At 38.8% G+C, this 12,897-nt stretch overlaps 1 protein-coding gene across 2 annotated transcripts in view; it reads left to right on the plus strand.

Moving 5' to 3' along the window:
• The window catches only part of suco (SUN domain containing ossification factor), a 141,928-nt gene that overhangs the window by 60,962 nt on the left and 68,069 nt on the right, over positions 1-12,897 (plus strand). For both annotated transcript variants that reach the window (XM_059984819.1, XM_059984820.1), the window contains exons 2-8: positions 178-268; positions 923-1,024; positions 4,194-4,336; positions 4,654-4,785; positions 4,966-5,146; positions 8,323-8,443; positions 11,141-11,262. In XM_059984819.1, coding sequence (XP_059840802.1) covers positions 178-268; positions 923-1,024; positions 4,194-4,336; positions 4,654-4,785; positions 4,966-5,146; positions 8,323-8,443; positions 11,141-11,262 — 892 coding nt within the window. The remainder of the gene's footprint in view (positions 1-177; positions 269-922; positions 1,025-4,193; positions 4,337-4,653; positions 4,786-4,965; positions 5,147-8,322; positions 8,444-11,140; positions 11,263-12,897) is intronic.

A 12,897-nucleotide genomic window follows, 5' to 3' on the forward strand; every position in this document is an offset into this window, starting at 1 on the left:
CATTTAGTCAAGTGAGTAGTCTGATAATTGACATGATGAGGGGGAACTGGGTTATTGCCAAAATACATGTTGAAAGTTGTACTTGGGTAAGTTGCTCATAAACATTGCAGATTACTTTGTGCTACTCGTAATCTTTGTCACTTTATTTTGCTCATAAATGTTTCTTTGCATTGACAGGTGCCCTCATTGGCATGTAGGTTGTACTGGGCAGCAGGAGAGTTCCTCATCAGTAACACATGTTGCACAAAATGAGCACTTTGAAAAAAAGGTAAGAGGTTTTAAGGATTGCAATAAGATTTATACTTTTTCAAGCTCAGATGTACGAAGGTAAAATGTCCCAAGAATTGTACATATCCTCTTGTCCTTCAATTTACTTCCAATAAATATTTTTGGCAATTGGTGACACTGTATTTATATTAGTCATTTTTACATTCACGGATCCTGCACCTGTCTGGGTCATAGGGGTGTTGTACAGATGAGTGCTGCACCAGTTGCCTCCGTCTCTCATGGTTGTGAGTGAGTGCCTGGGTTGAGGGCAAAGCTCCCCTCCGATCTGCTCTGCAATGTTGTCTGTCAGTTTCGTCCTCTGCCATTTTTCTTTTCCCCTGCACTGTTCCCTGAAGAATGGTCTTTGAGAGTCCACTTGATCTTGTTATGTGGCCATACCATCTTAGTTTCCTCTTCTTTACTGTGAACAGTAGCTCTTCGTAGTGTCTCATGTGCTGGGTGATGGCTCTTTGTATCTTATTGTTTGCGATGTGGTCAGTATAAGAGATGCCAAAGATGCCTAGATCTTCTTTTGCAGTTTTTACTTGGGCATGAACTAAGTGTGCTTTCTGTAATTGTATTGTTTTATTACCATTTGTTTAGATTAACTGTCAGAATTCCTTTTAACTGCAAGTTACATGTTAATATAATCTAGCCCAAGCAGGATACAACTGATGAATCCACAGATGTGAAACATTCAGATATTGGCGGACAGCTAGATCCCCTGCCAGAAGAGTACAAAAAAGCAAGCCATCAGGTTAAAATTTATATTTATTAATATGCTATCTAAAAGTTTTCATTTGTGAAATGTGACTTATTATTTGCACAAAGTCCAGTGGCTCTAAAGGCAGAACAGTAACTACCTACCCTAGATATTTGCATCTTTTAAGTTTACCATTCCTGCTATTTCAGTAAAACTGTTAAGTGAGTTATTAATTCATAGCTTTTTATTGTTGTGATAGTGGCTGTCATTGCAAAAGCCCTGTGAAATATTTGCTGACATTACTTTGTGCTGATGACACAAAGCATGAGAAGTTGTAAAGATAACATTGCAGTACTAGTAATGTATTTGTGGAAGAAAAGATCATTTTTTTGACTGGAAGGATGAGGCAGATTAAATAGTACAGTATCTATAGCGGGAGCAGGCACAATTTTTGATGACTTGAAAATATTTTGACTTGAAATATAAAATTGCAATATCAACTTTACACTGGAAAAGATGTTTTTCATGCTGATTTGACAGTGGGTGATCTAAAATCATGTCATTTTATAGCAGTCCAGCTGATGCAAAATTTCATTCCTGCCTCTTAAAACAAGTTTGTCCTCTTTTTTTTACATCTTACAATTTTATTCAGCATTTTATTAAATATTTGTGACATTCTCCTCTTGAAAGTACATTTTGTTTGAATAGCTATCTTTGGATGTTCTTTGGTATCTTACACAAAAGATCCATTATTCACATACAAACCAGTGCAGTCAATGGCTTTTTGTCCAGAGTGGGGAAATCAGTTAATTGTGACAGTGCCCAGTAATAGTTTGCATGTCTCGGCTCCTAGTTTGGATGTGGGTGTATTTTTAACTGTTCACAGCCTAATTGTAGAAAAAGATTTTGTAGTCCTTTTGTTTACTTTGAGTCGTCACAAAAAATGAGCATTGTAGTCAAAAGTCTTTATTAACTGTTCTTAATTTTGTATGAGAGTGGAAGTTCCATCTTCTCTCACTGCTGCAATTCATATGAGGAAGGTCTGTCAGTTTTGTTAGCAGCAAGTTCCAGCCAATTTTCCCCGTATTGAAGAAAAGATGTAATGGACTCATGAAATCGTATCTGATTTGGATGATCATTTGGAAGTGTGGGCTTTCAAGTTAATTTTTTGGGATAAATATAAAACTGGCATACAGTTATGGCTTGTGATATTCTTAAAATGATATGCAGATTGTCTTACAAGATGTATTGATTTCAATTACTGTAATAAGAAATTAAAATTTAAAAAACAATAGAATAAAACAGTAAGCATTAAGTCCACTGTTCCCATTTGCACTGTTTGTTGGTAATTGAAAAAGGTTGCTCCACTTGAGGAAAATGGAGTTCAAAGCAGCCATAACAGTATTCAGCCAGAAGTGCCAAATGAATGTTCCATCTGGATTGTGCTGTTATCAAAGCCATCACAAGTCAGTTTATGCTAATTCAATCCACTACATGCGATATGAAGAAATGACTGAGTGAATTGAATATATTAAAGGCAGAGAGCATTCCATCTGCAGTATTGAAGACATGCTGCAGAACAAACTGTTCCTTTAACTAAGCTGTTCTAGTACACTTTTAACGCTGTTTACTGATATTGTGGAAAATTAAATCCAATCTAGCTAATTATTGCTCAGCTTTTCTGCTTCCTACCAAAGTGGAAGCTGCCATCCACAATGCTATTATATAGTACTTGATTGCTAAGGCCTACTTTGGGATTCATCAGGATCATTTTGCACCAGGCCATAATTCAAACATGCACTGCAGAGCTGAATTACGTATGTGAGGTGATAGTGATTAGCATGACATCAAGGAGCCCTGGGAAAGCTGTAATATTAAAGGTAAATATTCCAGCGTCTAGAATAATAGCTTGCACAGCAGAAGGTGGTTGTGATTATCAGTGTCGATCATTTTTACTGCACTAGGTTCTTGAGGCAGTTCTCTTGGCCCAGCTATCTTGTCGATTACAATCCTTCCATAATAGCATCAGAGTTGTGTTCAACCATCATTGGTTTTATCTCATCACATCTTAGCAAATGAAGCAGCCCAGGCCTGTGTTCATTTGGTAACAGTTGGAGGGGCAGGTTAGTGACAAGTAGCATTCATAAAAGTGCCAGGCAATCACCAATAAGGGGAAGCCCAACCACCTTGGCATTCAGTAGTATTACTATTGTCAAGAACCCCACCATCAATATCTCAGGTGGGTGAGAGTGTCATCAGCATTAATGAGAAATCTGGCTGAACCACTATATAAATGCTGGTGTTACAAGAGACTGGGTATCCTGCAGCAAACTGGCTTGCTTTTTGGCAAGTAATCTACAAGGCATTCTGGAATGTGCTTCACTTGACTGAGTGGAGCACCAGAAATTTAAGCAGCTTAACAGCATTCAGGACCAAGTAGCCCTGCTTGATTGCACCTAAACACTAGAATTCACTCCACCACTGGTGCACAATGACTGGTGTCTGTCACTACAAAATACATAGTTAATTTACATGGACTAATATACAGCACCTCCCAGTCAATGCACTCTGCAATCAAGTGGGATAAAGATAGCAGATATTTGGGAACGTCATAATCGGCAGGTTCTCTCAAAGATGCACTTCATTCTGACTTTAAAATGTATCAGCAGTAGCTAGGTCCAAATCTTGGATTTAACTATTCAACAGCAGTGTAGGGCTACTGTCACCAGTAGCAACAATTGAAGAAACTGACCAGCATCTTCAAAAAGTTAAATGATGCCTTTGCCTAATGCCTGGATCTGAAAAAATAAATTTAAATTTGTTTGTGAATTGTTCAACTATAATCAACCTTAGAAACTACTAACTCCAGTTGAGCTAGATTTGTACAAGTAAGAGGGACTCATTGTAATTTGTTTCAGCATTCAGAAAATGGAAAATTGTTTTGGATTAAAATAGAAGTCTTAGGGTATCTGATTTTAAATTGACTCCATCATAAATTATATTTTGATGTTTGAAAGATTTTAGTCTGCAAACTCTAACCAGGCACATTGAGAGCCACAGTGGCTGATAAATGTCTTGACACAGTATATGTTAATCAGAATTTGAAGTACATACTGATATTGTGTTTGAATTGATAAGTATTAAGTGTCCATTGCATCCACATTAGGTTTTTAATTGAACATCTTATTTTACTTTTTAACAAAACTATTTTCTTTACAAACAGCATGTGAAATTTGAAAAATCTGATTTTCCTGAACCTGGATTGGAGCCTTCTGTAGGACAAGTGGAACCACCTCGCAGCCTAGCTGCTAGTATTGATAACATTTCCAGTCCATCTACCTCAGAAAACACCTTCTCTCAGCATAGGCAAGTGTCCTGCACAAAGTTGCACTACCTGAGTCACTACTTACCCTCTGAAATGTAAATAACCAAAATGTGACATTTTTAATGGGTTGAAGGATTATCTTGGTAGACTAAAATAGAATTATTTTCTGTAAAATATGGAAATCGCAATGTAGATTAATTCTTGGGGATATGAGAAGCAATCACAATTAAAGTATCTGTAAAGTAAGTTTTTTATATTTTTAAAAGTAATGTTTGATTAGTTTGGGTTATTCAGGCAGGTTTGAGGAAGTTCTGAATGAAGCAATACGTTAATCAATGTCTTTATTTCTTTTTCTTAGTGCAATAGAAAATTCCAGTGATGATATTCCCATAATAAGCTATGGACAGTCAAAAGCTGACTGTGAAGCTGGAAGGGACAGTGAGGCTATTCCACATAGCAAGCCCCCATCCTCTACCAGCGTGCCTGAAAGGTGAGTGTTGTTCAAGGCTTGTGGTTTTGCAAAATGTATTTTCTTTGCGGTGCTAGATGTGCAGTGCCTGATGAGGACAAATAGAATTGTAAGGAGTAACTATATACGGAAAATGTGTTAATAGTAATGTTTCTGGCTATAGAATGAAAGATTTAGAAATCATTTGGTTCTTTATTATAGCCCTCAGGAAAAATCTAATGATGGGGAATCTTCAAATGGCAAGGGAGAAGTACCTAATTCCAGTTCTGAACCTGTTTTTCCTGAGATTCCAAAGAGTGTGTCTGAAGCTGATAAAGAGAAGCCAACAATAGAAAAAAAATCCAACAAAACTCAAGTTCTGCAAAAGGAAGACTTGGTAGAAGTAAGAATTATTTCAGCACAACATTGTTAATGTGATTTTTTTTTTGTTATTGATGGAATTTTCAATCTAGGGAAAACTCTTTTTTTTAAACCAAAAGTTGCATGTATTATTTACAAGCCTTTTCTCCCCAATTATTTTGTTCTCCACCCCACACCTCCCAAAAAAAGTACAAAGGCCACCTCCAGACTGAGATCTCTCATGCTGCTGCTGGGTTGTATTACTTTTTTCCCCTTTACCATCACCACTCCCCACATACCTCTGGTGTCTCACACCTCCCACTGCCCCTCATTTTCCCACTTCACTCCTCTGAGCCTCTATTCCTCTCACCTGACTCCTCCAACCCTCTACCTTTTATTGATCTCAGCTCCAATCCCTGCCGTATCTTCGCTATCACTTTTGATCTCCAACTCTGAGGAAGAATGCTGTGTCCTTAGTAGGGGCCTTATTGTTATGCCCCCTCTACCTGCGGTTCAATAAGTTCTATGGTCACAATGATGTAAGCTCTTCCATCACTTCTGTTTCAGAGCCTACTACTTTGGCAGGGATTCCCCACAAATCACCAATGACTCCTTCAGCCTTCTTCCACCTCTTGGGCCGTGCACTCTGGATCCTTTCATTTCTAGCTGCAAAGAGGACATTAATCATCTCAACTTCACTCCCCCTCTCCCATTTAAAACTTGCCCCCCGAATGCACTGCTCTCCACTATCAGAGCATTAATCCTAACCTTGCCTTCAAGCACACTGGGTGACAGAGTCAAGATCCCCAAACCTAGCTGCCCTGTTTGGTCCATTGTTTCTCCCAGCTCCTGCTCCACTGAATTAGTGTTCTTCTATCTCTACTCCCCTTGTTCTTCTTGGTTCAGTCTTTCCCATCCACGTCTGTGATGTTTTGCCTGCTGTCCACCACATCAGGTACTTTCAGATCCCCAGCCCTGAATGCCTCATTTTCACCATAGATGTCTAGTCCCTGTACACTACCATCCCCCCGACAGGAAGACCTCAGAACATTGATGACAAACTCTTACCGTTTGCCACCATCCTCCCCTATTTGACAGATGTTTCCTAACCTTAATAACTTTGCTTTCGGCTCTTTCCACATTCTCTCAAACAAGCATATAGCTATAGTGCTTGCATGGGTCCCAGCTTTTTCATTGGTAACATTGAACAAGCTAGGTTCTATGCTTACACCAAGAATGCTCCCCAACAATTTCTCAGCTACATTGACGACTGCATTGGTACTGCTTCTTGTACCATGTGGAGCTCAGCAATTTCAGCAACTTTGCCACCAACTTCCATTCTGCCTTCAAATTCACTTGGTGTCACCGTCCTTTTATAGATGCTACCAAACCTGCTGAGCTCCTTCAGCTTTTTGTGTGTATTGCTTTTGAAAACTCTCAGCTTCAGTAAAGCTGAACAGTAAAATGAGCAAATATTAAAATATCAATGAAATGGGTTATGAATTAAGTTTGATAAACAGCTTTAAGATAATTTCATAATTTGTTTTTGTGGGGTATTCTTCAAATTGTACAAAGGCAACTTTGTCAAAGTTTTTAATAACTACAAACAAATATTTGTGCAGATGTTAATTGCTGAAATGTTATCCATTCTGAAATATTTCTCTCTTTATCATTGTCAGTTGAGAAGTCCGATATTAACCAGTGAGAAATTGGCTGTTTTTTTTAAAGTAGTTCAGAAAACATTCCTTGAATACACTTGGTAATGTTTGATGAATTGAGTTGAAAATTTGTTTACCACAAAAACATTCATTCAGCACTGGGCTAATGACTGAAACTGACATGTCTCCAAAAAATACACAAGACACTTGTTCCTTTTGAGTTTTTCCAGTAAATTTGTGATTTTAAAAAAAATCTTTAAATGTACCTGTTAGCACTGCTATATCTTGGTTTTAACTTTATATTCTTAATCAAACTAAAATTGTTTTAGATTGACTCTACTTGGAGTTTGTGACCACTTTCAAAAGCAAACTCTGATGCTATATTATCTTTTAAATGAATGAATATGTTAAAAATTGTATGTTTTTTTTCCCCACCTTAAGGCTGACAGTCCTTTAAGTGTAGTTGAGCAGGAAGATGAAGCAGGCGTAGATCTTGGTGACCCTTGGGTTTGGTTCTGACATTCATTGGAATCGTGACTAAATTAGTTTTGATCATTTGTCAACTTTCCTGACCGACTTTTACAAGCCTCAATTCTTCTGGTTGAAAAATTTGATCTTGAATGTATTTGATGACTCTGCCTTCATGGCTGTCTTGAATAGAGAGAAAAATTAGTGGTCCTCTGAAAGAAGAAATTGCTTTCATTTGTCTTATCCTGAAACTATGCCTAGTCTTTTTGATTTTCCCCAACAGGGAAGACAACTACTGTGCATCTATCTTGTTTAGTTCCCTTGGAATTTTACATCTTTCAATTCTTGTTCTCCTAAAAATTCAGTGAGTATAGGTGGTCAAAACTGCTTCGTCCTTCCTCTTTAGACAAACCTTTCATTTTAAGTCTATTTAGTGAAATTTCAGCCCTCAATGCTATTATACTTGCTGTAGCACTTGGTGTTTTCAATTTTTTTGTTTAATTCAATTCAACACTTTTATCTAGAAATTTTGTTAGGTTACCAAAAGTTGTGAAACCAGTTTGGAAACTTGCTTGACAAGGAATTAATACTGTGACTGTCAAGCAATTTATCGGCAGCAACTTAGCTGAGTGGAGGAAGGGGAGGATTGTTGTGAAGGGAATTTATCATCTTGAAAGAAAAAATAACAAGTGGCTGGAGGAACGCAATTGGTCACTCAGCATCACACTAGAGTTCCTCTAGCAGCTTCAATATTTTTTCTTCAGTTTCCAGAATTTGCATTCTTGTGCATCTTCATTATACATGTGTTATGTGAGGGTTATTTGGCAAGAGGCAAAACAAGTTTCAGTTGATGGGAAAGGTTTCAAATTTGTATCTGAAAATTGTAAACACAACCTTTTTTGGTCACAAATGGAAGGTATTGAGTTTGGAGTGCATACAGACCTCGGAGATGCAGCAAAGTACTGAGTTAAAGGTACTCATGTTCTTGCAAAAATTTTGTGATTGAAACAATGGAGCATTTTTTAATTGGTCAAGTGACAATAATAAATGCAAGATTATATGAATCTGAACTTTTGTTTTTTGACCCATATAGAATACTGAAGTTCCAAGAGGAGTAGATGCTGGAGATTCTTCGATTGCATCTAAAGATCCAGGAGATATTCCCTCATTTGATGAATGGAAAAAGAAAGTCATGGAAGAAGAGAAGGAGAAAAGTGGGCATTGAACAATCATTGAGAGATTACCTGAGAATATGAACATGTAGGAGATGTAGTAATGCTACAGTAAACAACACACACAAAATGCTGGTAGAACACAGCAGGCTAGGCAGCATCTATAGGGAGAAGCAATGTCAACGTTTCGGGCCAAGACCCTTCGTCAGGACTAACCGAAAGGAAAGATAGTAAGAGATTTGAAAGTAGAGGGGGAAATGCGAAATGATAGGAGTAGACTGGAGGGGGTGGGATGAAGCTAAGAGCTGGAAAGGTGATTGGCGAAAGTGATACAGAGCTGGAGAAGGGAAAGGATCATGGGATGGGGGGCCTCAGGAGAAAGAAAGGGGGGGGAGCACCAGAGGGAGATGGAGAACAGGCAAACAACTAAATATGTCAGGGATGGGGTAAGAAGGGGAGGAGGGGTATTAACGGAAGTTAGAGAAGTCAATCTTCATGCCATCAGGTTAGAGGCTACCCAGCCGGTATATAAGGTGTTGTTCTTCCAACCTGAGTTTGGATTCATTTTGACAATAGAGGAGGCCATGGATAGACATATCAGAATGGGAATGGGACGTGGAATTAAAATGTATGGCCACTGGGAGATCCTGCTTTCTCTGGCAGACGGAGCGTAGGTGTTCCACGAAACGGTCTCCCAGTCTGCATCGGGTCTCGCCAATATATAAAAGGCCTCACTGGGAGCACCGGACACAGTATACCACACCAGCCGACTCACAGGTGAAGTGTCGCCTCACCTGGAAGGACTGTCTGGGGCCCTGAATGGTGGTGAGGGAGGAAGTGTAAGGGCAGGTGTAGCACTTTTTCGTTTACAAGGGTAAGTGCCAGGAGGGAGATCGGTGGAAAGGTATGGGGGGGGAGGGGAATGAGTGGACAAGGGAGTTGCGTAGGGAGCAATCCCTGCGAAAAGCAGAAAGGGGGTGGGAGGGAAAATTGTGTTTGGTAGTGGGATCCCGTTGGAAGTGGCGGAAGTTACATAGAATTATATGTTGGACCTGGAGGCTGGTGGGGTGGAAGGTACGGACAAGGGGAACCCTATCCTGAGTAGGGTGGCGGGTGGATGGGGTGAGGGCAGATGTGAGGGAAATGGGAGAGATATGTTTGAGGACAATAGAGGAGGCCATGGTTAGACATATCAGAATGGGACGTGAAATTAAAATGTGTGGCCACTGGGAGATCCTGCTGTTTCTGGCGGACCGAGGTTGGAGGAATAACACCTTATATACCGGCTGGGTAGCCTCCAACCTGATGGCGTGAACATTGACTTCTCTAACTTCCGTTAATGCCCCTCCTCCCCTTCTTACCCCATCCCTGACATATTTAGTTGTTTGTTCTCCATCTCCTTCTGGTGTTCCCCGCCCCTTTCTCCTGAGGCCTCCCGTCCCATGATCCTTTCCCTTCTCCAGCTCTGTATCACTTTCGTCAATCACCTTTCCAGCTCTTAGCTTCATCCCACCCCCTCCTATCATTTTGCATTTCCCCCTCCCCCCACTACTTTCAAATCTCTTACTATCTTTCTGTACAATGTCCTGTGTATGTTACTCAAAATGGGTTTTTTGGTTTGTTAAGAGTAGGAATGCTTCTTTGATAAGTGTTTCTCTCGCAGTTGTTTTGCTTTATACTTGTTGATATGGTAATTGTATTCATTTGTTAACCAATGGGGAATGTTATTTTGTCTTGTGAGGCTGGGAACTTGGGGGAGGGGTTTTTCACGGGCTTTTGGAAGAGAGCCGGGAGGAAGACATTGAGGAAGGTGGACGTGCGCTGCACTGCTCGGAAAACCACCGGGCGTGGTCCTCGGTGCGAAGACGTGGAGGTCGGAGGCAAGCGACGAGGGGTCGAATGGTTCGATGTTTGAGCTCCAACGATGTGCACTAAACTGACTGAACTTTGTTTCTTTTTCCTTGCATGTATATTGTATTGCCTAATACTCTTTTAATTTTAGTAAACTCTTTAAAGCGTATTTCATAACGGTATTTGTTGTGGGTTTGATACTATGGGTGGGTGCGAGACATAAACTCGATTCTCACAGCACCTGTGTGTACGGTCGGTGAGATTGGTGTGTTGCTGGATCTCCTTTGCCCCTGGACATATACCAGCCTGTTGGATAAGTGTTACATTTGCTTTCGGTTAGTCCTGACGAAGGGTCTCGGCCCGAATCGTCGACATCGCTTCTCCCTATAGATGCTGCCTAGCCTGCTGTGTTTTACCAGCATTTTGTGTGTGTTGTTGTTTGAATTTCCAGCATCTGCACATTTCCTCGTAAAGCTACAGTAGTAGTTCTAATGACCTGGGTTCAATTCTGATCTCTGCCACTCTATATGTGAAGATTACTAATTTTTTCTTGAATTTAATTGTTTTCTCCTCCAAGGTGCTCAGAATTAGAAGAGTTGCTACATTCTCATTGCTTGTTACTCAGTCACCTAGTTAAATGCTTACTTGATTCCTTTTACAACTTTATTCCACATTATTTGCCATAAAGGATCTCTAGATTTAGTGTTAATAATTTGTGTATGTTGATCAACCCTGTTCTAAGTACATGCTTTGTAAACTTGCATCTGTATTCCTGTACTCATTCAAGAGAGTACATTTTCCATAGCCTTAAATTTGACTTGAAAATCCAAAGAAAGGAGAATAACCTGGATTTTGTAAATAAAATAGTAATGGCCAGTTTTCTTTCAGGTCAGTCATTGCATACTTCTAGCAGTGGGCTTCATTCTGGAAAAAAACTACAGAAAAACTTCAACAACTATGCCTCTGTGGAATGTGGAGCAAAAATTCTGGCTGCTAACCCAGAAGCAAAGGTATTACGTATTTTAATCAAGGGCTATTTTTCCCCCACTTGTAGTAAGGATGTTTTCTATCATGTTATGGCTTCTTTTTAGTGTGTTTCTGTTGAAACATAGAATTCTGAAATGCTAGGCCTGTCTGTGTTGGTGGTGGGTTTACCATGTCTTTGTCCTTCAGCCATGATCATTTACCACATTAAGGATGTGTATGTGTGCTTTCTCAAGATTGCACTGAACCATTTAGGTTGTGCAGTGCAGTTTAATTTCTTTCTTTAAAAAAAAAGCTCAAAAGTACTTTTCAGATGAGGAAAAGAACATTCTCAAAGTAATACTCAATCTCTGACTAACTAGGGATGGAATGGAAATTCGAACCTTGAAGTATTCATAATTTCTGATGAATGTGGTCATCTTGATTGACATTGGATTTTTTTTTACCAACCAAGTTATGATCAATTGTGATGTTTACATGTCTTTGAAGGGAAGGACCTTGAAAGTGAATAACAAATATTAATAAGTCACATCTTTCTTTTTCAATCTTTTTATTAAATTTCATATATAAAAAAAAACAACACAAAATAATGAATAGATTACAGATTCAATAAACTTGAGATTACATTAGTAATAGGATAATAATATCCTATTAAAACATCCATCAACAAAAGGTGCATAAATCAATCAAGTCTATGTAAATATATATGAAAAACAAAAATAATCGTCGAAAAAAGAAAAAAAAAAATTGAAATTATATATGAGAAAAAATATATAATGAAAAAAAATACTAAACTAACACTAACATGGGCAATAATAACACTTTATAAATATATAAAGGTGTCAAGAAAAGAACTCCAGAACTCCATACCTGAACAAGTATAAGTAGAGAAAAGGATCTGAAATAAGCCAAATTAATTCATATGAAAGTGTCGAATAAATGGTCCCCAGGTTTCTTCAAATTTAATTGAAGAATCAAAAATAGTGCTTCTGATTTTTTCCAAACTCAAATAAGAAATAGTTTGGGAGAACCACTGAAATGTAGTAGGAGGATTTACTTCTTTCCAGTTTTGTAATATAGACCTTCTGGCAATTAATGTTACAAAGGCAATCATTCGTCTGATTGAAGGGGAAAGTTGATTGCCATCTTCATTTGGTATACCGAAAATTGCAGTAATAAAATGGGGTTGAATAAGTCACATCAATGTCTGTGCTAGCGTTTATTGTTCCTTGCAGTTGGCAGTTTCTCAATGTACTTTGCAAGATAGAATATTTAGTATGGTGGATGGGATCCCAATCAGTCAGGCTGGTCTGTCCTGAATGTGTTTGATCAGCAAATGCTATCAGAGTTGCATTCATCCAAACAAGTTGAGAGTAGCACATTGCTCTTGTGATACACCTTATCAGATTGTAGAAAGGCCTTTTAAAAAGTCAGGAACTGAGTTAATCATTATACAAAGTCTAGCCTCTAAACTAGGTTGCTGGTCAAATTAAACTTCTGATTAATTATGTTCAGTGTGGCATCTCATGAGTGGTCATGCAGTTGAATGTCATGGGGAGATGTTTGGGTTCCCATTGGAGATGGCTATTACCTAATAAGTATGAATGCCACCTGCCACTCCTTTAGTCAATCCATGAAAGTGTCTGCGTCTTGCTGTATTC

The sequence above is a fragment of the Hypanus sabinus genome, chromosome 11, assembly GCF_030144855.1.
Source record: "Hypanus sabinus isolate sHypSab1 chromosome 11, sHypSab1.hap1, whole genome shotgun sequence".
Lineage (NCBI taxonomy): Eukaryota > Metazoa > Chordata > Chondrichthyes > Myliobatiformes > Dasyatidae > Hypanus > Hypanus sabinus.